This window comes from Cuculus canorus, chromosome 3 (genome assembly GCF_017976375.1).
Source record: "Cuculus canorus isolate bCucCan1 chromosome 3, bCucCan1.pri, whole genome shotgun sequence".
Taxonomy (NCBI): domain Eukaryota; kingdom Metazoa; phylum Chordata; class Aves; order Cuculiformes; family Cuculidae; genus Cuculus; species Cuculus canorus.
In genome coordinates, this window is record NC_071403.1 from 77688561 (window position 1) to 77711491 (window position 22931).

General features: G+C 41.9%; 1 protein-coding gene across 2 annotated transcripts; it reads left to right on the forward strand.

Moving 5' to 3' along the window:
* The first annotated feature begins 1396 nt into the window (after nt 1–1396).
* Nucleotides 1397–22674, forward strand: CFAP36 (cilia and flagella associated protein 36). Of its 2 annotated transcripts, XM_009558586.2 has the most exons (10): nt 1397–1549; nt 7139–7203; nt 8043–8144; nt 8997–9111; nt 10505–10592; nt 11513–11564; nt 13356–13482; nt 19063–19232; nt 19897–20052; nt 21605–22674. In XM_009558586.2, the coding sequence occupies exons 1-10, from the start codon at nt 1432–1434 to the stop codon at nt 21689–21691; spliced, it is 1080 nt and encodes a 359-aa protein (XP_009556881.1). In that variant the 5' UTR covers nt 1397–1431; the 3' UTR covers nt 21692–22674. The 2 variants fall into 2 exon arrangements, with proteins under 2 accessions (XP_009556881.1, XP_053917959.1); XM_054061984.1 differs by lacking the exon at nt 19897–20052.
* The last annotated feature ends 257 nt before the right edge of the window (nt 22675–22931 follow it).

Sequence of the window (22931 nt, forward strand, 5' to 3'; positions counted from 1 at the left end):
AAACTTTTACTGTACTGTAGAAGTGAGACTGACAGAAGAATTAGTAAATAAATGGGGATCTCTGGCATGCGGCCGCCTTATTCAGTCTAGAGAGGACAAGGCTCAGGGGAGACCATAAAGCAGCCTTCCAGTACTGAAAGGGGCTACAGGAGAGCTAGGAAGTGGGTCTTTATGAGGGAGTGCAGGGACAGGATGAGGGAAACAGTTTTAAGCTGAAAGAGGGGAGATTTAGATTAGATAGTAGGAAGAAATGTTTTCCTGTGAGGATGGTGAGACACTGGCACAGGTTGCTCAGAGAAGTGGTGGCTGCCCCATCCCTGGAGGTGTTCAAGGCCAGGTTGGATGAGGCTTTGAGCAGCCTGATCCAGTGGAATGTCTGTGCCCCTGGCGGGGGGTGGGGTGGGTTGGGTTGGAACTGGATGATTTTTAAGGTCCCTTCCAACCCAAACTATTCTATGATTCTGTTATTCTACATATGGTAGCTTTAAGGTCCCTTCCGACCCAAACCATTCCATGATTCCATTCTATGACAGGTGAGGTTTCTCAGGTTCTTGTCCCATCACATCCTCGTTATGTCTAAAGACAGGGACGGGATGCTCACGTGCTTCATCACTTTCACTTTGGGATTAGTAATGAACACTCAATATATCTTGGGACATACTGGGACATACCAAGACATCCCAAGGCAGCAGCTGCCTTCCCCCAACCCCTGTTCCACACAGCAGCCCCGTTCCCAGCTCCATACCCTGCAGTAGTCCTGCTTCCAGCCCCATTCATAGAATCATATAATGACCAGTTTGGAAAAGACCCCTCGGATCATTGAGTCCAACCATTCTTATCTGCCACTAAACCATGTCCCTGAGCACCTCATCTACCAGTCTTTTAAACACCTCCAGGGAAGGTGACGCAACCACCTCCCTGGGCAGCCTCTGCCATTGCCCTTTCAGTGAAAAATTTTTTCCTGATATCCAGCTTGAACTTCCCCTGGCGCAGCTTGAGGCCATTCCCCATTGTCCTGTCCCCTGTCACTCAGGACAAGAGGCCAGTTCCCTCCTCTCCACAACCTCCTTTCAGGTAGCTGTAGAGAGCACTGAGGTCTCCCCTCAGCCTCCTCTTCTCCAGGCTAAACAACCCCAGCTCTCTCAGCCGCTCCTCATAAGACTTGTTCTCCAGCCCCCTCACCAGCTTCGTTGGTCTTCTCTGGACACGCTCCAGACCCTCAACATCCTCCTTGGAGCGAGGGCCCAGAACTGAACACAGGATTCGAAGTGTGGTTTCACCAGCACAGGGGCAGAATAACCTCCCCGGACCTGCTCCAAGCTCCCCCGTAGCAGCCCCTTACCCCTCCCTGTGCCCCACTCCCAGCCCGGCTCCCCGCCAGCCCCGCCCCGTGACGCCCGCAGCCGCAGCCCGGGCGGAGCGCCTCCCGCCATGGCGGCAGGGGAGGAGGAGGGCGATGTGGAGTGGGTGGTGGACACCATCGCTGGCTTCCTGCGGGGGCCCGCCTGGTCCATCCCCATCCTGGAGTTCATGGAGCAGAAGTGCGAGGGTGAGCGGGAGTGGGCGTCTGTCTGTCTCTGTGCGTCTGTCTCTGTGTCTGTTTGTGTGTCTATGTGTGTGCGTGTGTGCGTGTGTGTGTCTGTGTCTCTGTGTGTGTATTTGTGTGCGTGTGTGCATGTGCATTTGTGTGTCTCTATGTGTGTGTTTTCCTGTCTCTGTGCACGTCTGTCTGTGTGTCTCTGTGTGTGTGCATGTGTCTGTGTGTGCATCTGTGTCTCTGTATCTGTGTACATGTGTGTCTCTGTGTGCACCTGTGTGTGTCTGTCACTGTGTCATTGTGTGTGCATGTGTCTCTGTCTCCGTCTGTGTGCACGCTTGTGCATGTGTGTCCGTGTCTGTGTCTGTGTGCGCGCTTGTGCATGTGTGTCTCTGTGTGTGTGCATATGCATGCGTGTCTCTGTCTCTGTGTGCACATGTGCATGTGTGTGGCTCTGTCTGTGTGCGCATGTGCATGTGTGGGTCTCTGTGTGTCTGTGTGTGTGTGCATGTGTGTCTCTGTGTCTGTCTGTGTGCATGTGTGTGTCTCTGTGTCTCTATGCGCACTTGTGCATGTGTCTGTGTGTGCACGTGTGCATGTGTGTCTGTGTATGTCTCTGTGTGTCTGTGTGTGCGCTTGTGCATGTGTGTGTCTCTGTGTCTGTGTGTGTGTACATGTGTGTCTCTTTGTGTGTCTCTGTGTGTGTCCCAGACTCACTCCTTCCCGGTCCCCTCGCCCACCACGGGGCAGGTGGCACTGGGAGGGGGATGAGGGTCTGCAAGCAGCAGCCTGGGCTTGTGGAATTGTGTGGGAAGTGGGCATTTGGGTCATGGAATTGTGCAGGAAGAGGGTTTTTGTGTGTCCCCACTGAAGGCTGCGCACAGCCATGGTCTGCCCTTTGCCACCGCTTTGGGGAGTGGGGTTCCTTACCCACTGCAAGCAGGTCTCTCCTTCAGCCGGCCGTGTTTCGGCACTTTGCCTTCATTAGCTCGTAGAGGGGATTATGGCATGAGCTTACGGTGTGACACCCAAGCGGGTTCCTCATCCTACTGCCTATAATACCCTGACGTGGCTGGAAAACGGGCTTTTTAATGCTGTTCCGTAGCAAGGTGTTTTCCCTTAAGAAATTGGACAACATAATTAAAATACTAATCTGTCCCACTGGCCAGACAGCTGGAAGGGTCAGAGGTGAATTCCTGCAGTTTTTGAACGTTAGCAGTTAAGAAGCCATACGTCAGTAACATGGAAGCAACTCTAGTTAAGTATCCTTTTCTTCCTCAAGAAAGAGCTGAGGGAACCATGCTCCCGGGAGACCTTAAAGCAGCCTTCCAATACTAAAAGGGGGCTACAGGAAAGCTATGAAGTGGGTTTTTGTCAGGGAGTGCAGGGATAGGATGAGGGGGACTGGTTTTAAGCTGAAAGAGGAAAGAGTTAGATTAGGTAGTAGGAAGAAATGTTTTCCTGTGAGGGTGATGAGGCACTGGCACAGGTTGCCCAGAGAAGTCGTGGCTGCCCCGTGCCTGGAGATGTTAAAGACCAGGCTGGATGGGGCCTTCAGCAAACTGACATAGGTGAAGGTGTCCCTGCCTGTGGCAGGGGGTTTGGAACTGGATGTTCTTTAAGGTTCCTTCCAACCCAAACCATTATATGCTTTAATAATTTCAGGAATGCACTAGGTAAACTGGAAATACAGGCAGTGAGAGGGGGGGCTGGGATAGACCTGTAGCTCTGTGTAAAGGAGCCTGAGGAGACCCATACAGGTGTACATATGGAGTGAGGAAAGGAGGAAATAGAATTTCTGCTGTAGAGATTTGGAAAAATTAGTTCTGTTACTTGCAGAACAAGTTTTCTGCTGCCAAAGAACACCTGGATCCTTATGGTAGGAAAACAATTACAGTTTGGGCAAATCTGAGAGCGTTGCCTAAGTCCTTTAGGAAAAACGAAGCTTAATTTTGTGATTATTGAGACAAAAAAGAGTGTTTGAGAACTTGATGGCTGGTGATCCTGCCTGCAGGCACACACACAGGAGAAGTATTAAAGTTGCTGTGGAATGGTGTAGGATAATTTTCTGTGGGTACTATGAAAAAATCTGTTCCTTTAGTATTACTTGACAGGACAAAGGGTTCATTAACAATTTTAACTGAAGTAATGAAACTGAGGCATCCAAATACATTTTCTAGGGGCTTACTAACATCAAGCTCCAAGTAGAATGGTTCTAACTATTAATGTGTTCTACCTGCTTGCGCTTACTCCTTCTTCCCTGCCTTCCTGCTGTGGGGTCAGCACAACTTCTGTAGTGGTTGGCCTCAGTGCAACTGGGCATGTCATTTAGGGTCCATTAAGAATTTTTATTCCGTATTCAGTGAACCAGACACATCTCTGATTCAGATCACAGCTTCTAAACAAGCTGCTTCTCAGTTGTCCTGAATTGTGTCCACCCTTCCCAGGCTTTGCACGAGGCAGGATTGTTGTGAGCACTCACACCTTACCCTAGTACATTGGGAAATGAGAAAGGTAATGCTGCTGGACTTTTCACAGCTAGGGAGCAACAGAGAAATCAAGGCTAGATGCTTTCTTTTGGAAAGTTTGCGTAACCTTGAGGTCAGTCAGGCATTCTGATTATCATGCAAAGGGTATAGGTTTAGGAATCGGGTGAATTGATTATCCCTCTCTGCAACAATGATCTCTCTTTAGAAGGTTGAGGGGAATTTACTGGCAGTAAGAAGATTTATGGAACCTCTGTCAATTCCCAAGTAGTGTAAAGGAAGATTATATAATGGTTGCTCCCTTCCTAGTTGGTTTCTAGGTAAGAAAGTGGAGAACAAAGTAGAGAAATTACTTGCAGTAAATGATCTTCCGAAGTATCATTTGTGCTTCATTGTGCTGTTGAACAACTCTCAGAAGCTATTGAGGAAAAAGAAAAGGCTTGAGAAGTGTTACTGCAATGCCAAGGTTGCTAAGAAGCACAGTTAAAGAAATGTAAAGTTGTAGTTACAGACATCTGTGCTATTTGCTTTTCCGTTCTATGAGTATACTGTGCTGATTCCCTTGCTGGTTTATTAATTTTTTTTTTTTTTACTGAGCTATTTTGTTAGGACTTTTAGTCTTAGGATCATAGAATCACTGAGTTGCAAAAGACCTCTTAGATCATTGAGTCTTTGGGCTGAACAAGCAAATTAGCAACATTTTGATTAACTAACAATAATTTGTGATTCCTCAAAACCAGAACTTTAGTTTGGGTAATTGGTGTGCAGATTTATTTTGGAACTGTTGTTACTTAGGCCAAGTCCTTGCATTTCAACTTATAAATAATCCTAATGATTTTCTATCTGTTGATAATTGTTTGCTTTCTCTCTCTCCCTCTTTCTGGGACCTTGATTAGTTTCTCATGGCTTAATTAAATTCCTTTTATGTGTCTGTGAAACTAAAAGTTAAATCCATGCATATGAATCTGAAGCGAGAGAATGCTTTTCAGTTTTACTCAGATGTTCTAAGATATTAATTGAAACATCATTGGACATAGATAAGCTTGATAATCATTGTGTGCAGCAGAAGGTAAAGACAAGATACAAAAGGAACAAACATATATGGTTCCCTGTAACTTCCTTCCCTCTCAGCAGAGATGCACCTCACCGGTCAGCAAGGACTGGGGGAGAAAGAGGAGTTCATTAGGTTTTCTTGCCAGTGCTTGCCTGTGAGGTCAGATGAGTCAGTTGCTCAGTCTAGCAGGGAGAACTTGCACTGAACTTAACTCTCATCCCATTCAAGGGTATCTTAGCAAAGGTTTTCAGTTTTAACAGGAGAGTGACGAGTTCGTTTCCCAGGATATCTGGTTTCCCTGGCTTATCTTGCTACAATGGTTCTTCAGATTTTTCTTTGTGTCAGGCGACCAAAGACTGTGCCAAAATCTTAAGAATGACTACGTGATTTAGGAGCCCTGACTCAAGGAAATCCAAGGTCTCAGTTCAAAGTAGTCCTTAATGCCACTTAACTCAGAGGAGATGCTGACTGCAGCTTGCTTTACTTGGCACTGAACTTCATCCTCTTTTTGTTCAGAGCCTGAGAACAGAGTGCAGTTTGTGCAGACTCCCCATGTTGTTCTGCAGCTGTGGAAGGAGGGGGGCTTGGAAGCATCTCCTTGGCAGGGTGTGGCTAACTGTTGGCATGGAGAGTGGCTGAGGTGTGACATCCCTGTGTCACCCCCTCCTTCTGGTGCTCAGGCTGGGAAGGAACAGTAGGAGGTAGGAGGGAACAGAGAAGCAAAAGTTAAGGTCTGCAAGGGTCTGTAAGAGCTATCAGGGTTTAGAGCGATGCTGCCTTAGGGCTGTCACAGCTGGGAAATGATGCCTTCTACAAGTCACTCTAAATGTATGTGAAAATTATACTAATTCTATGTGCATCGGTACCATCTTCCATCAGAGATGTCATATATATATGAAGAATAAATCACACTTGTTCCCCAATTTAAGCAGAATTCCCATTACACAACTGACTTCAAAGCATGCACATGGGAAGTGACTTGTCCAACATATAGTGGTTAATCTTGAAGGGGATTGAAGAAGTCTTATTTTAAGCCTCTACTATAATTGCTAGGTTTTACATTATCTCTATTCATTGCTGACATGTTAAAAATGTAAATTAAATAGAACACCAAACCCTAGTTTTTAGTTTCTCTTATTTTCTGCTGCTTCTGTCTGTTCTGCAGTGTGCATAGCATTAGCTTGATATTTCCAGTCAAGAGTTCGTGATACAAATTTATGTGAATATGATTAACATGGCCTATACTATACAGATGCCCATTTTGTCTAAATCAGGATAGATATAATTAAAAAGTAACTTACCTTCAGCAGATTTCCTCTTTAGGGTTATCTGTTTTATGCAGGCAGAATCTCATTTTCCTGTATCCCCTTGGCTTCTCATTAAATGGCTTGTAAGAAAATTTGGTTTAAGTTATTAATACATCCACCACGTACAGAGAGAGAGAAATTTCCTGCTTTATGTGTGTCCTCTGGCATCTCAGAACAACCTTACACGAGTTCATATGGTGGTTCTTGTATTAAGCCTTCCTTTTTAGTGTACGTATCTGCTGAATCCTCAGCTTGCTTAGAAATCATTCACGGTATTAAAATATAAAATTTAATTACATTAAATTACCAAAAGTACATGCTTAGCCTAACGGATGGAAAAATACATCATTATTATCAAACATGGCCTAGATTTTCACATGATTATATATATTACCTTGTAAAGGTTAATCTTAAATCGTGTAATCATAGAATGGTTTGGGTTGGAGGAGACCTTAAAGATCATCCAGTTCCAAACTCCCTGCCATGGGCAAGGACACCTTCCACTGAATCAGGTTGCTGAAAGTCCCTTCCAACCTGGCCTTGGACACCTCCAGGGATGGGGCATCCATGACTTCTCTGGATAACCTGTTCCAGTGCTTCACCACCTTCATAGTAAAAAATTTCTTCCTAATATCCTATTTAAACCTACCCACTTTTAGGCTTAAAATCTTTCTCTTTAAGACATAAGTTAATTTGTGGTGTGTACACTAACTCCAAAATGTGTGTGTGTGTGTTTTTTCTATTTTCCCCACAGTTTTTGATGATGAAGAAGAAAGCAAGTTGTCTTATACAGAAATTTATCAAGAGTACCAGGCCCTGGTGAGCATTATTCACTATTTGTGGTAGATTTTTAAGAAGTATAGTTTAAAATATTGAGGTAATATTTGGATGGACTTCTAATTGTGTTACCTTTGTTATTTAGAATTTTTTAGCATTGCCTGTTATTAGCGTCATTTAGAAATCCTTTGAGTCAATAGTCATGCATTTTCATACTTAAAGACATATTCATTAAATTAATATATCTGCTAGGTAAAATACTGTACTTATAAGCTTGATTACGTTCACATTTTCTGTCCAGTTACAGTGACAAAAAGCATGATGTCTGACAACATGCGTAACTGGTGTATTTTTCACTATTAGACGGTAAATCTTTCAAATTAACTTTAAATAATCAGAAAAAAACTACAGGAGATTTTTGGAGCATGCTTAAATTACCTATAAATGAATGCACACAGATTTCTGAAATTTTTTTTTTGTAACAACACGTGGTAATACTTGCTGTTAAAAAGCATCAATTGAATAAAGACAGACCAACATCCATTTTTGCTCTGACTGTGAAGGGTTTCAGGCACGCAGACTGAAGCTCTTTATCTACAGGGCAAAAACTGATGGGGAATACTAGCCAGGAGTCTGGGGGAAAGGGAGAGAAGTGAGATTCTTGGAAATTGGAGAAGCTAGTAATCAAATTTTGCAATAAAAATGCTTATTTGGAATAGTTCTTGAGAGTAAAAAAAGGAAAAAAGTCAGTTATGCTATTGCAATGATTTTTCTTTGAGTTTAAAAGCTAGAATGTCAGCAGAAGAGAATATACACTTATTTAAAAAAATAATACGATTCTTAGGGAAAAATGTCTTAGAAAGTCTTATACTTTCTTAAAGGTTGAAAGGTTGTTAGAAGACCATCTTAAAGAAGTTGGAATTAATGAAGAAAAATTTCAAGAAGCATTTTCTTCCCCTCTTGCAAAGACACACACTTCACAGGTAATTTTTTTCCTTCATTTAGGAATATATAGATCTAATAATTAGCTTTATATTTGCACTAATATAGCAGGGTAGACATGAAACTTTGAAAAGTTTTCTTGTTAAAACTGTAATTTTCTAAGATATAATGTGTTTGTTTACATTATGAACCTTAAGCAGAAAAATGTGTATCTTGAAAATCATGACAGACGTTTGTGTAGTACCAGATGCCTTTTGAGATTCATCTTCGATGCTTTGTATTCTTTAAAACCAACCTCTATGCTAAGGGTGTTTCTGCCACCTTTATTTGCATATTTGTCAGCTTTATGTTAGTCTTTGGTCTGCTTATGGTAGCAGACAAAGATTGGAGCAATAGACATGTTCTGTAAAATAAAAGATGTTTTCCTCTGATTTTATCAGAAACCAGTAGATTCTGTAAGACAAACATTAGGCTTGAAAAGACAAGGCATGATTAGGCAGCTCTTCCGAGGATATCTTTCAGAATTGTCTTAGGTAAATTGGGTCAAAGAGTGGGAGCTTCTGCTGTCAGTTTAAATTTGATTAAATTTTAAATCTAATTAAATCTCCTCCTAGATGTGTAACACGCTTCTTCAGAGCACAGGTTACTCATTCAAGCTTACACATTTGTTCAGGAAGTCAAATGAACCTCAGTTGTAAACTTCACCAGGAACCTTCTGGGTTTTGTGATAATATTGTTGTAGGCATAATCATCTAAGGACATAATCCCTCAAATTCCTTTCTCGACTATTAGCTGAACTTGTATGGCTGGATAAAGTCATATAATTTCAAGCAGACTGAGATGGTTATGATTTCTCTGGGGTTTTTAACTCTGTGCCTGTCTCCCCCCCACAGGCCATTTTGCAAACAGTGTTGGCAGCAGAAGATTTTAGACTGTTTAAAAAAATGATGGTACAGAAAAATATTGAAATGCAATTGCAAGCTATTAGAATCATTGAAGAAAGAAATGGTAAGAAGTGGTAAATGTGGGGCTTCTCTTTATCTTTGTAGCATTCTTCTGATGACTCTAATCCATTCAAATGAGTATGGAATGCTGGTTCAGTTCCTGTTCAAGTTGATGGAAAGCATTCAAGTGATGTTACTTGGACTAGGATTTCAATATTTACAACACTTTCAGTACTTAGAGTTCTCAGTGACAGCTCTCTATACTCCTTTTTAAATTAGATTTTTTCAGTTCTGTTTTTCTGTGTAACTCGACTTAGTTTTTGTTAAAGAGTTTTGGTGATAATTTTGTAATAAAAATTACATCAGTTCATCAACAGTGACAATATTGATAGTTTAAATTGTGCTACTTGCCGAGCAACAGTGCCGTGCTATCTGCCATGCTTACTGTGCAGTTTGCCCTGTACATTGCATATGGAAAATTCATATAGATAGCAGAAATTGTGGCCTTTCATAATACTAATATATACATGTTTTAAAAGAAAAGAAGATATTTGACAACCACCACTGCTGTTTTGTTGGTATTTCTAAAAGGATTTTCATTTACTCACTCTCTTCTCCCATGTGTTTAGTTTTATTATTTTGGTTTATGTTCTTTACTATATGCATGGTTTTTCAGATTAGTTTTTAAATTTTGAGTGTCACATAACAGCTAATTTTGAAAATGGATTAGTCACGGCTGAATAGAGGAAATGCCATATAATGGTCAGTGTGGAGTATGGCTTGTGCTTTACCCGTAGCTTTCAAAAGTTTCATAGAATCATGGAATGGTTTGTGTTGGAAGGGACCTTAAAGCCCCTCCAGTTCCAACCCCCCTGCCATGGGCAAGGACACTTTCCACTGGATCAGGCTGCCCGAGGCCCCATCCAACCTGGCCTTGAACACCTCCAGGGATGGGGTAGCCATGACTTTCTGGACAACCTGTGCCAGTGCCTCATCACCCTCACAGGAAAAAAAATTTTTCCTACTATCTATTCTAAATCTCCCCTCCTTCAGCTTAAAACTGTTCCCTCTCATCCAGTCCCTGCAGTCCCTGATAAAGAACCCGAGCTTTCCTTCATCCTCCTTTCAGTACTGGAAGGTTGCTGTAAGGTCTCCCTGGACCCTTCTCTTCTCCAGGCTGAACAAGCCAAACTCTCTCAACCTGTCCTCATGTGGGAGGTGCTTCAGCTCTCTGATCATCTTTGTGGCCCTCCTCTGGACCCATATTTTAGAAAATTTTGCCTTTTTGCTACTAGCAACTTGATGCCCAGGATGTGGAAGCTTATTGGAAACAGTTACAGAGAGGAAGACTTAAATGTATTTTTTTTCTTTCTCCTCTCTGCCTCTTTGCCTGAAGAAGGAGTATGGAGTATAATTTTCTTTACAGTAATGCATACATTTTGCCATTTTTTGAATAGGTGTGTTGCCTGACTGTTTGACAGAGGGTTCTGATGTATTCAGTGAAATTGAACAGGAAGAAATGAAAATACTGAAGGAGGTTCTAAGGTAAAGATTGAAGCGGTTCTACATCATAAATTATTTAAAAATAAAAAATAAAAGTATGTAGGGCCAAACTGTTCCAGCCTTTTCCAGGAAATGAAAGACATTGCCTTCATCATCCAGATGACCTGAATGTTCTTGTCAAAATCATACTGAAGAGAAAATACTGGCATTAGACAGTAGGTGTGACTAGACATATTTAAAAACTGAGAGATAACTGCTCCACCATGATGAACTGTCTTGGTGATGTATGGAATGATGTGTTACTTTGAGCCCCGGCATTTCCATTTTCCCCTGAATCTCCAGGCAGACCTGAAGTTAGACCTGTGTTAGATGCCTCTGGACAACAGGAGCCACTAGCTGTAATCCATTCAGGGAACACTCTAAACATTAAACCTTGGAAAGGCAAATTCTGCTTTTGCAGTAGGCTTTATTGCTTTCCAAAACTTCCTTCTGAGTTGTTGAGTGACTGGCACTATGATCTAAGATGATATGTGAGGACTGAGATGACTTCTATAGATTTTCCTCCACTCCCAGTTCACATGTATATAATCATAATCTTAAATAATAGCAGATTAATCCATTCAGGTTATATTAAATTATGCTGTGTCCGACTGTATTCTGGAAATGCATCCCTCCCTGTCTTTAAATAAGCAAGTGAAACATGGGATAGATAAGCCTAGGAAATGCTTAGATAGTTATTTTTGCACAGGGAAAGATAGACTGAGGATGGTATGTTCTGTTTGTTTATCATAATTACTTATTTCTATTAAGAGTGCGTTTTAATTTAAGTCATGGAATTATTTTGGATACTAAGAAATTCATGTTATCTGTAATTGTTTTGATATTCCTTAAATATTTAAGCAGTTCTAAATTTACCTGATACTGAAGATGTCTTGAGTATTTACTCATATTTTGTGTTACAGGAAATCAAAGGAAGAATACGAAATAGAGCAAGAAAGGAAAAGGACTGAAGATGTGAGTATCTTACCTTACCGTATGAGTTATGCTGATGATTAAGAAATATTCTGATACCCCTGTCCCAGGTGTCGACTTTATCGCTTTAAGGCAATACGTACCATCCTAAGCAAACAAAATGTCTGTCAGAAAGATCTTACTGACACTTCTTTCTGTAGGTCTGATCTGTTGTTTACGTTTTTCTTGGTGATAACGTTGACAGCAGTGCTGTACCTGATACCATTTAACTGTCAGTCATTTGGTGGAGCTCACATGATTAGTCCTTCGAATTCAGATACTGAAAGTCCTGGCAATGGATGTCAACCTTTCAGATCGAGAGAACATCTGAATTACTACTATTGTCAAGATCAAAGACGCTTCCAAGTATAAGCTTCTTAGAGATTATAGCATTCATAATCCCTCAGGAATTTTAAGGAACATTTCATAGGCAGTATAGTTATTAATTAAGCCTGTACAATACTCCAGAACCTAATCACCAGGAACCAGACATCCTCTCCAAGTTAGACCATCACTTGGTCTCTGTTGGAGTAAATCATGTGGAAAGGTAACAATGTAAACAGGAACTGGCCAAATTGCCATTCATCCAGCAACCAAGAAACAAATTAAAACTGAAATCAGCTACAGTGGAATTGTAGGCTTTTTTAAAAGGGAGCAGAATTGCTCTTCTTTTCTGCCATTAGGAAACTGAGCATACTGCTTTGAAAAGCACTGTTTCTTCAACCCAAACTGACAAAGGAAATGGCCTGAAGACCAAACATAGCTACTGCAGAGATGGACACTTTATTTCCAATCCTACCCGCCAGGTAAAACCCAGGGTAGCTGCAGGTGATAGCCATGCCACTGAATGCAAACCCTAAACAGCTGGGGTATTCTACCAAATCAAACCTCTCTCCGAGTGTCTGACACTGCAGAAAAGTGATGACAAAACTCTTCTTTCCTATACTACAATGACAGATTCCAGGAAATGAGTCAGCTGTTCTTCTGTATTTCTTGTAAAACAACCAAGAAGCTCAAGCTTTGGCTCATTTTAAGAGTTAAATGATGCAGGCTTATCCAAATCTTTATAGACCAGTCAATATCAATATTGTTGATAAACAAGCCGGATTAGAGGCCCCAGTCAAGTTCACCTGGACAAAGAAGGTCAAAGTTATTGTTCAATAATATATTTTTGTTAAAGAATGTTCTAATACAAAATACTTTACTATTTGGATGAATGCTAGGGGACCCTGACATGAATTAGATGGTTGATGAGCATCGTAAATGTCTTCTGGGCAAATCCCAGCTGGCTTTACTGTTTTTAAAGGTGGGTTGCATTGACAAGATTTCCCAGACAAGTGTAGCCATGAAACAGTAGTGACATAAATTATCCAGACCTGTTGTTTCCATTCAGCTGATTATTTCTCCGTTTCTGTGATAATGGCAGTATATGTTCTTGGTTCTCCTACTGTGTGGTACTTCTCTGGTGGACAGACGTCACCTTGAAGGTCACATGTGAAGTGTGGAAAAAACCCCCTACATTATCTATTTGTAGCTGTGAAACAAAATACCAGTTTATTTTGAACTAAAATAGAAAATGCTCATTTATGACTATAAGCCAGTAAGAACCTTCCTATTAGTAAAACAAAACAAGTAGTTTGCTTTTGTTCAATTTGACAATGCAGTATGTGGTGTTGTTAACACAATTTTAATGGGAAGTTCTTTTGGGAGCTTTAGTTCTGTTTGTAGTTTAATGCCTGAAGTACAGTGCCAGGAAATGTAATGCTTGGTTTTGTTTGTTTGTTCTTGTTTAAGGCACGTGATAAACTTAAATCACCAGATGTTACCTGCAGTTTTCCAGGAGATTCAAGAGAAGGAAGAAAAGTTAAGGAATCCACCAAGGGAGCTGATGATTCAAAAGAAACTCCAAAACTCCCATTAGGTAATTTTATGGGAAAGTCCACTGCTGAGCGTGCAATATGATACTGTTTTCAGATTGTTGAAGAGTCCACTCTTCAGGAGTTTTAATAACCTGGCTGGATAAGGCTGCGACTAAACCATCCTGGCTTTGACGTTAGCCCTGCTTTGAGTAGGGCATTTGCACTACGTGGGCTGCAGAAGTACCTTCCAACTCAAGTTGGTTTATTATTCAGTGTTATATATGTCATCTCCAACTGGAGCAGAAACACGGAAGTTGAAGAGCAGTTTTCATTTTTCAGATTACTGTGCTTATGCTGCCATTATTGTTAAGAACAGTATTTTCCCTGTAAGCAACTATGAGCCCTGTACTTAAAGTTCTTTCTCTTCCTGTGAGTGGCCATTATAGACTTAATATAAATTAATATATTTATTATAAATTAATTTATAAATTAATTATATAAATTATTAATTTATAAATTAATAATAATTTAAGTCTATAATTGTACAACATTTCTTAATAGTAGTCAGTATTTCTGAAGGAAGCACCCTTAAACCGTTAAGATTCATTCCAGCCGAATTGTCAGGCCACCAAACTGAATCTTTTTGCCTTTGGTTCAGATTTTTGTTACTCAGTTTAATCTTCTCAATTTTACATTTTTGGTTTTGAGTGGGATTGTGACACTTACCAACTTGCATTGCCAAGGAGAGCTCTTGGAAGTAGTCTTGACCTTTACCCAGATTATGTAGTGCAAATTGGCTGAACTGTTTTGTAGATGATTATTTGCTGGCCAAGCAAGTGCTTTTCCAGAGAGGAGGAAAAATGGAATCCCTGTTTGTGATGGAGCTGCTCTATGTATGTTTGTGTCGCAGCTAGAGCACAAGGGTGCTGACCTGTTCAGGAAAGCAGGACGACTCTTAGGTGATAAGAAGCATGTGTGTGTATGTATACATGCACACACATGTATAGGTTGGTACATATATACACACGTGTCTATATATATAAGTATACATAGCTGGTCTTCAAAACCAAGTTGTATCTCAGTGAGATTTGCTCTCTTAAGAGTTAGTGAAAAATCTGTAACTTAATATTCTAAGGTCACTACCAAGAATGTAATTCTAACTTTGGGAGATAATAGTCTGTGCTGTCTTCAGTGACATTTTTCCTGACTTTGTATGCATTCACAGGAAGTTTTCATATCACAGACACTTGAGCTGGATACTTTTAGCCCTGGTAGTACCTTTGGGGTATACTTTCTCCTTGATTTTTCATTTGATGGCCACTAACAGATGAAGTGGTTGTAGGACCCTCCGTTCTTTTAAACTGAGTCTTTCACACTAGGAAACTTAAAAAGAAAAATTCTATAATTGACCTTTTAAATATCTCCGCTGCCCCCTTATATCCTTTCTGTCCTTTGCTGAAATTTTGTTACATTTATTTGAACTCCTCTTCCCTCCACCCTCAGAAGTATACGAAAGGTCTGCAGGTATACATTCTTCTCCTAGCCTGCTTTTACTCTTACTTTTACATAGCAGTGCCATCTTGCAATGGCACCACTAAACTGTGTCTGTCCTGAAGTGGTGGTTTTCCTGGTTCAGGAGAAAGTTTGTCACAGCTTATCCTCTGGTATCGCCTTTTACAAAAGTGGTTTGTGGTAGTGGTGGCAAAAATCAAGAAGAACCTGTCCTGGCAATCTTCTTCCAGACCCATTTCTCATAGAACTGAGGACTATCCTCCAGACCAGTCTGTTATTGTCTGTTCCCAAAACATGGTCTAGAGGTTTGTCTTGGATAACAGGATCATATCCTCTGCTTGACTTGCTTTTCACTAACAGTTTGTGCCCATCCAGGGTGGCAGAAGAGCTGCTTTCCTCTTACCTCGGTTGGTCCCTGACCCTCGCGGCCCACCCAACCTCTTCCGAGATCCTGGCTCCACATTCTTGCTCGTACGGTTGTGTTACTAAGGAGCAGGACAGCTTGCCTGTCTCGACTCGAGCATGAGGAGGAATCCCATACCTAGGGAGTCAGCTGCTTTGGCAACATGGCCCTTGCATCAACCATTTCTTGGAGTCAGGAATAGGAAGAAATTCTTTCCTTATTTTTCGTGCCTTCCAGTCTGCTACATATTTCTCTTTCTCCAGATGCACAGCATTTTTATTATCTTTTGCTATTTCCCCTTCACCTTGAGACCACAGATTTCAGTTTGTGGACCCCTTAGAGCTTTCCACTGCATAATGAAGTCATATTTAATGCTAGTTGCCGTAATCTTCTTAATTTCACTTTGGTGAGCCCCTCACAAATACTTCAGAGCTTGCAAAACCATAGAATCATAGAGTGGTTTGATTTGGGAGGGACCTTACCAGTACTAGCCCCCCTGCCATGGGCAGGGACACCTTCCACTGGATCTGGTTGCTCAAAGCCCCATCCAAGCTGGCCTTGAACACCTTCAGGGATGGGGCAGCTGCCTCTTCTCTGGGCAGCCTGTGCCACTGCCTCACCAAAACCAGTAAGAAATTTCTTCCTAAGGTCTAAACTAAATCTCCCCTCTTTCAGCTTAAAAACGTTCCCCCTCATCCTGTCTCTGCAGTCCTTGATAAAGAGCCCCTTCCCAGCCTTCCTGTAGCCCCTTTCAGTACTGGAAGGCTGCTACAAGGTCTCCCCAGCACCTTCTCTTCTCCAGCCTAAACAACTAAAGTTCTCTCAGCCTGTCCTCAATATGGGAAGTCTTCCAGCCCTTGGATCATCTTTGTGGCCTCCTCTGGACTTGCTCCAACAGATCTATGTCCTTCCTGTGCTGAGGACTCCAGAACTGAACGCAGGATTCCAGATGAGGTCTCACAAGAGCAGAGGGGCAGAATCCCCTGCCTCAGCCTGCTGGTCACACTTCTTTTGATGCAGCCCAGGATACAGCTGGCCGTCTGGGCTGCAAGTATGCATTGCTAGCTCATGTTGAGCTGCTCAACAACCAGCACTCCCAAGTCCTACTTTTCAGGGCTACTCTGAAGCCATTCCTCCCACGCTTTGACCACCCAACGTGTTGCACCACAGAGAGGTCAGAAGGGTGAATTTCATAGTAATACTCATGCTCAGAGCCTCAGAGTGCAAGTGACTTTTCCAGCATTCTTGATACTACTTCTCTTTCTGGGTACAGGCAGGGCAGCTGCTTCAGAAGTTGTGCTTGTGTTTGCTGTGTGTAATACGCAGATCAGAAGGACACAGCATCTGCTGGAGTGGTCCTGGGTGCTTGTACATAGAGAAGATTCTGAAATAATTCTCTGCATGGAAGAGTGTTACTTAGTCACTCACAGCGCAAATGTACATATAGACAAGTTCTCAAAAGAAAAAGTTACGTACCCGTAACTGTAATTCTTTGAGCTGTGCTGTCTATTTGTACGTTTGCTTTCCAGCCGCCTTCCCTTCTCTTCTCAGTATCTTTTCAGGTTCGTGGGTTTAGAGACACTGAGGGTCCTATGATCATATCCTACAGGTACTGCTAAGACACAAACATCTCCAGCTTGAGTGTTTGCGATATGGACAGCAACAGTGTAAATTCACATACACACATTTCAAAGAACTGCTTTCTGGTGAGTAGCTTTCCTTAGTCGCAATGCTGGTCATGGTGTGGGCACTTGGCATGCAGTGTCTGCTTTGAATATTTTTTCCCTCTGCTCGTTAATCAGATAGCTGTAGCATGAGGGCTTTTTCAAGCAATTTTAACTCCAACCTCTCACAGTACCTCTAAGAACTTTTGTGGATCACACAAAGACATTCTTGGGAGCATCAAGACTTCCAGCAGACACATTTTGGTGAAATGCAAATTCTTCAACTTGACCTTTGTTTCACATTTCTGACTTGGTTTGTTTTCCACATACTTGGTGTAACATTTCCTCTCCTTTGCCTTTCTCCCTACCTTTTCACAATTATTTATCTTGTAATTTTCTGTACTAAAGAAAGCAGCAGTGTTGAAGAGTTCAATGTGTATTAGTTGCTCTGATTTAAAGAAACAATTGAGTAGTGTTCACCCTGCACTAGCTTCTGGTAGAGACCGAGGAGAGCACTCGTACCTTGGGACTCATGCATATTATTATATATGCAAAAATCTCTTGTCCAGCACTGTAGAATTATAATTGGCTACTTCAGTTACATATTTCAAGGTGGATATTATGGATAGACTCAAACTGATTGAACGCAGAAAAACTTGTATTTTGCTACCTGTATTCTTGCATTACCCAGAGGTAATCAGTGCTTAGGTGATTTCCTGGGATGAAATTCGTTGCTGTTCTATAGGAAGAAAAGGTGAGGTTTAGCTAAGAACAAGTGCTGGAAGAGGTAGAATGACAGAGTGAGTGCCATGCTGGAAATGGGGAGCATAGTCAAAAAATCAAGCGCTGGCAGAGGCTGCCCAGGGAGGTGGTTGAGTACCCATCCCTGGGGGTGTTTAAAAGGCGGGTAGATGAGGTGTTTGGGGACACGGTTTAGCAGTAGACAGGTGCGGTTGGAGTCAATGATCTCTAAGGTCTTTTCTAACCTCATGATTCAATGATTCCATCTATCTGGACATTTTAAGGCATGTTTTAGAACAGCCTCTTCATTTTTAGTACAAGTATAGTAGGAGCAGCGACTTACCTTACTTGGGAGTAGTTGTAAGGGAAGTCAAAGGAAGTGTTAGGATAGTTCTGAAAACTTACTCTTCTCTACAGTCCAGCGACTGGGGAGGCTTTGACTCTGATGTCAGTACCCGTGATGCCATCTCAGACGCCATGGAATTCAGTGGGATGCAAGGCAAACTTATCCTTGGTACCTGCAGAGATAGGAAAGGCACATCTGGAATCAGTATGGGGTTACTTTTCTTTACAAACACAGGCAGTGTTTGTCCCAGAAGAAAGTGAGGTGAATGCAATAATTGTGCAGGACTGTTCTCTTGCACGAGGTGAGGGACTTGATAGTAAGTGGAAGACACCTGAAGCTAACAAGCCTGGTTTGCACCATGGCTATGCAGAACACCCACCTGCCAGCCCGACTAAGGTGCCAAGCCCTGCCAGTGTCAGAAACTTGGCGAGTTCCCACTCTGTCATTACGCTGGGACAGGATTGAGTCTGAAGAGGAGTAACTGGGCTGCGTCAGTGTAATGTTTCACACCTCTGGAGCTTTGCTTCCCCCCTTTTCTGTTCAAGTTCACCTAAATACAGTGTTCTCGGATTCCTTTCTCTGGTGCTGAGCGCTGAACCATTGCACTTGTACTTAGAGTTTGCTAAAGGGCACCTTACAGGCTGCTGATTACTGGCTCTGCTTGCCAAGACAGACATTGAAAATAGAATATCAGTATGGATTGTCTGTTGGAATATTGAATATGAGGTTACATTCTAAGCATTTGACCATAATCTATAATTCATTGCAGCAGAGGTACTTGCTTTCATAGTGCATGTACTATATCTATGTGTTTTTTGAAGGAAAGTTTTATTAATAAAAAGGGGAGAAATGTGATTTTTTTTTTAAGTTTTCTCTTTCATCATAAGAGGCATCTGGTTATTTTAAGAAACACAGATTTCTTGTTTGATATATTTCCATTTTTTCTAATTATTTTCTATGTAAAATTGCTGTTTAGAGGCATCTCGGAAACCTGCGAGGGGAGACTTAAAACCAGTACGTCCATTACCAAAAGGAGCAGAAAGCTCACCTCAGCCATCGCAGTCCAAAGGGAAGGAAGAGATTAAGAAAAGTTCAGCTGGGAAGTGTGCAGAAAATGCAGTGCAAAAAGCTGGGATGAAAGGACCTGTAAGTTTAAAACAAAGAAGACACTTTCATAGAATCATAGAATAGTTTGGGTTGGAAGGGACCTTAAAAATCAGCTAGTTCCAGTCCCTCCTGCCATGGGGGCAGACATGTCCCACTGGATCAGGCTGCCCGAGGCCCCATCCAACCTGGCCTTGAACACCTCCAGGGATGGGGCAGCCACAGCTTCTCCAGGCAACCTGTGCCAGTGCCTCACCACCCTCATGGTGAAGAAATTCTTCCTTATATCAAGCCTAAATCTTCCCCTCTCCAGTTTATACCCATTCCCCCTTGTCCTATCACCAAGCCTTTATGAATAGTCCTTTCTCCACCTTTCTCGTAGGCCCCAGATATAGAACTAGAATGCAAAAAGACAGTATTACATTTAAATGTATATTTTCTATTATTGTAGTCATGTTGTTTAATCCAGCATGCAAACTGCTTTATGATATTCACCAGTTCAATTTGTATAAAGTTCAGATCATTTGAGTTTTAGAATTAATTAATCATTCAGCCTTTGTCCTGTGATAATTAATTAGTAGGCAGTTCTGCCTTGAAACCTTAACTTGGATTTATTTTTTAGCAATTTAAGAGACAAAAATGATGTAAATGCTTCTATCTCACAAATACATAACTTACATCCCAAAAACTAAATTCAAAATTCTAGAATTTATCAGAACCCGAAGAGCAGCAGCTGAAGCAGCGCGAGGATTACCTAAAGAAGAAACGAGACATGCTGATGGCTGCAAAGAAGGAGTCAAGAAATAACATACCTTTACCAACAAACACCGACCAGAAAGAGGAGGAATCGTCTCCTAAAGAGGTGAAGGAGTCAAACAGTTTAATCATTGTGACCACTTTATAGAACCACGCAGCTGATTTCAGTGAAGATGTCAGTGTTGCTGCCGGAGATTGTAGCAGGATAAAAGCAACCAGTGGGGCAAGTTAAGAGGATGCATTTTCAAATTTCTGTTTCAGCAGAAACTTGCAGGCTAGAAGTTTTGGGGATTAAGTTAGCATTATTTTTTTTCAGTATCATCACATCTTCATAACTAATCTAAGTTTATGAATGGCTAAAATTCTGGTCTTCTCCTAATACGCGTCCTGCTGTTTGGGCTGCCTGAAATCCCTGGGACTCTTTTTATCCAGCTTAAATGAGAAAACCTTTTTTCTTTTGCAAAGTCTTATTTTGCAGGGGTAACGAATTTGCTCAGTTCTTTTGTTCTCTTGAGAGTTTTGTGCCTATTTCAAATGAGGAAATCCTTGGTTTCTGTCCCTCAGCTGCTGGAATCAAAGTGACATGATGACAATGCATTTTTGAAAGACAAAACACCCTGAAGTGTGGATGCTGCTGTCATCTACCCAGTTGCTTGCAATAGGAAAAAATGAGGCTGTGAGAGAGTTGGAAGCACTGAACGGTACCAGTGCACTGTTGGAAGAGGCACAGCCAGCCAGTTAGCCCCAGTCTTCAAGGTCTTTTTCTTTGTCCAAAGGCTGTTTTCTGTTCAGGGACACGTGAAATTCCTTAGTGAATTAACTCTATGTTCCTTGACTTGATACAAGTGCCAAAATCACAAAAATCCTTGCAGCACGAGCATGATAGAAAATCTAGAAAAAAAAGTAGTAAATCCTATCAGAGAAAGAAAGTACGGACATAAGAAACTAGCATCATTTGACAGGATAAAGCCCTACCAACAGAGAGGTCTTTATCAGAAAAAAAACCCAAACAACTTGTTGTTTATCGTTGTTATGGTTAACGTGATTCAAGGCATTGACCACAAATAGGTCTGATCTACATTTATATGAAAAGAAATGCTTGAAAACTCAACGAAAATGAAACTAGTGAAGACCTTGAAGTCCACACAAAATAATGCTTTAACAATTATGTTTAAAAAACCCACCAAACTAAATAACTCACTCCTCTTCTTTATCCAGCACCTGCCTCAGCCCGCAGACCAGCTGTTGCCTCAAGGTATCTTTCAGACTTGCAGAGCATTTTCTTATGCTCAGAGAGTGCCAAAACCACTGTTGGCCGGGGAACACCCAAACCAACTGAGCAGCAGCGGTGCCTGTGAGGTCGGTCCTCACAAAGCGAGTGGTACCGGGCAGTGGAAGAAGGGCAGATTGGTGGGAAGAGCCGCTCATCCACATCCTGGGCTCTGCTTCTCGAGAAGTGGAATTGTATTCTTTAAATCACTCTGGATAGCAAGAGAGTTTCAGGGAGCGCTGCTGCAGCCTCAGCTTTGCACAGGATATTCCTTGGTGGCTGTAGGAGACGCTGCATGTCAGGGATCTGATCCAGCTCAGCCAGCGTTAGCAGTTAGGGAAGTGACCAGGAAAGCTGGGCGGTGACAGTGTTTTCATTTTGTTTTTAGGAAATGTCAGAAGAGAAGCAACGATTACTGCAGAAGAGGAAAATGCTTGCGGAAAAACTAAAAGAAGAAGTTATTAACAAGCGGTAATTTTAAGCAGCTCACTGCAGATCCCAGTAACATAAATGTGGTTTTAGAATAAATGGCATAATTGAATGGATTTGTTTTCCAATATTGTACTTGTTTTATAGAACTTTCAGAGAAGCAGCTCAGTACTTTGTATATAAAATATTTAAAATTACACTGAAAAGACACTAAAAATGCTTATTTTCCAGAATGCTGGAAACCCGTTGACTTTCACTGGAATGTTGAGCAGTGAGGCCATTTGCCATCACCGCAGCACACAGATTTTTCTAAACCACTGGCCTCAGCCACTTGATATTATCTAAAACTGAAGTAGACACTGCAATCTGTTAAATAATTCCTATGTGAATGGTTCTGAATTAATTAGAAACTTTAACTTTTTTTTATTTTTAAAGTTCTAGAACCTTGTTCCTTTTATTAGAATATAATAAACAGATTACTATTTTTCAGCCGTGCAATGTAATAAAGCCTGATTTCACAAGGAAGCGCAACTATGATCATTTTATTTTCGAGAAAGATAATGCAGCTTGGAGTTGAGACATCTGTGCGTGAACTCTGATGTTTTGCAGACTTTGGGGCAAGTCACCAGTCCTTCGGTCCAATTTTGCTGTGATTATAGAATCATAGAACGCTTTGGGTCGGAAGGGACCTTCACAGTTCATCCAGTCCAATCCTCCTGCAGGGACATCTGTAACCAGATCGGGTTGCTCAGAGCCCCATCCAACCTGCCCCTGAGTGTTTCCACGTTTGGGGCCTCCACTGCCTCCCTGGGCAACTTGTGCCAGTGTTTCACCGCCGTCATTGTTAAAAACGTCTTTCCTTACATCCAGTCTAATTCGACCCTCCCTTAGTTTAAAACCATTACTCCTTGTCCTGTCACCACCGGTCTTGCTAAAAAGTCTGTCCCCATCTTTCCTGTAGCGCCCTTTAAGCACCGGGGAAGGGCGTCGATGGGGTGAGGGCCTCAAAGGCCAGTTACGATGAGTGCTGCCTCTCACCTACAGGGACTGCGGGGGTTTGAAATGGGACAGGGAGTGCCACTTTACAGAGTCTTCTCTTAGGAACTAGAAAAATCATGACATTCTTGTTTTTGCTGTAAAAAAACCCTCATGTTTTTGAAAGCTCCTGATGGTGCTTCAGGGAAGAGCTGGGGTGGTGGGGAACAGCAAGTTGGACCAACACGCTTCAGTCAGGCACCCCAAGGAACTCATTTGGGTGAGCTGTTAGAAAGAAACGGGACAACTTG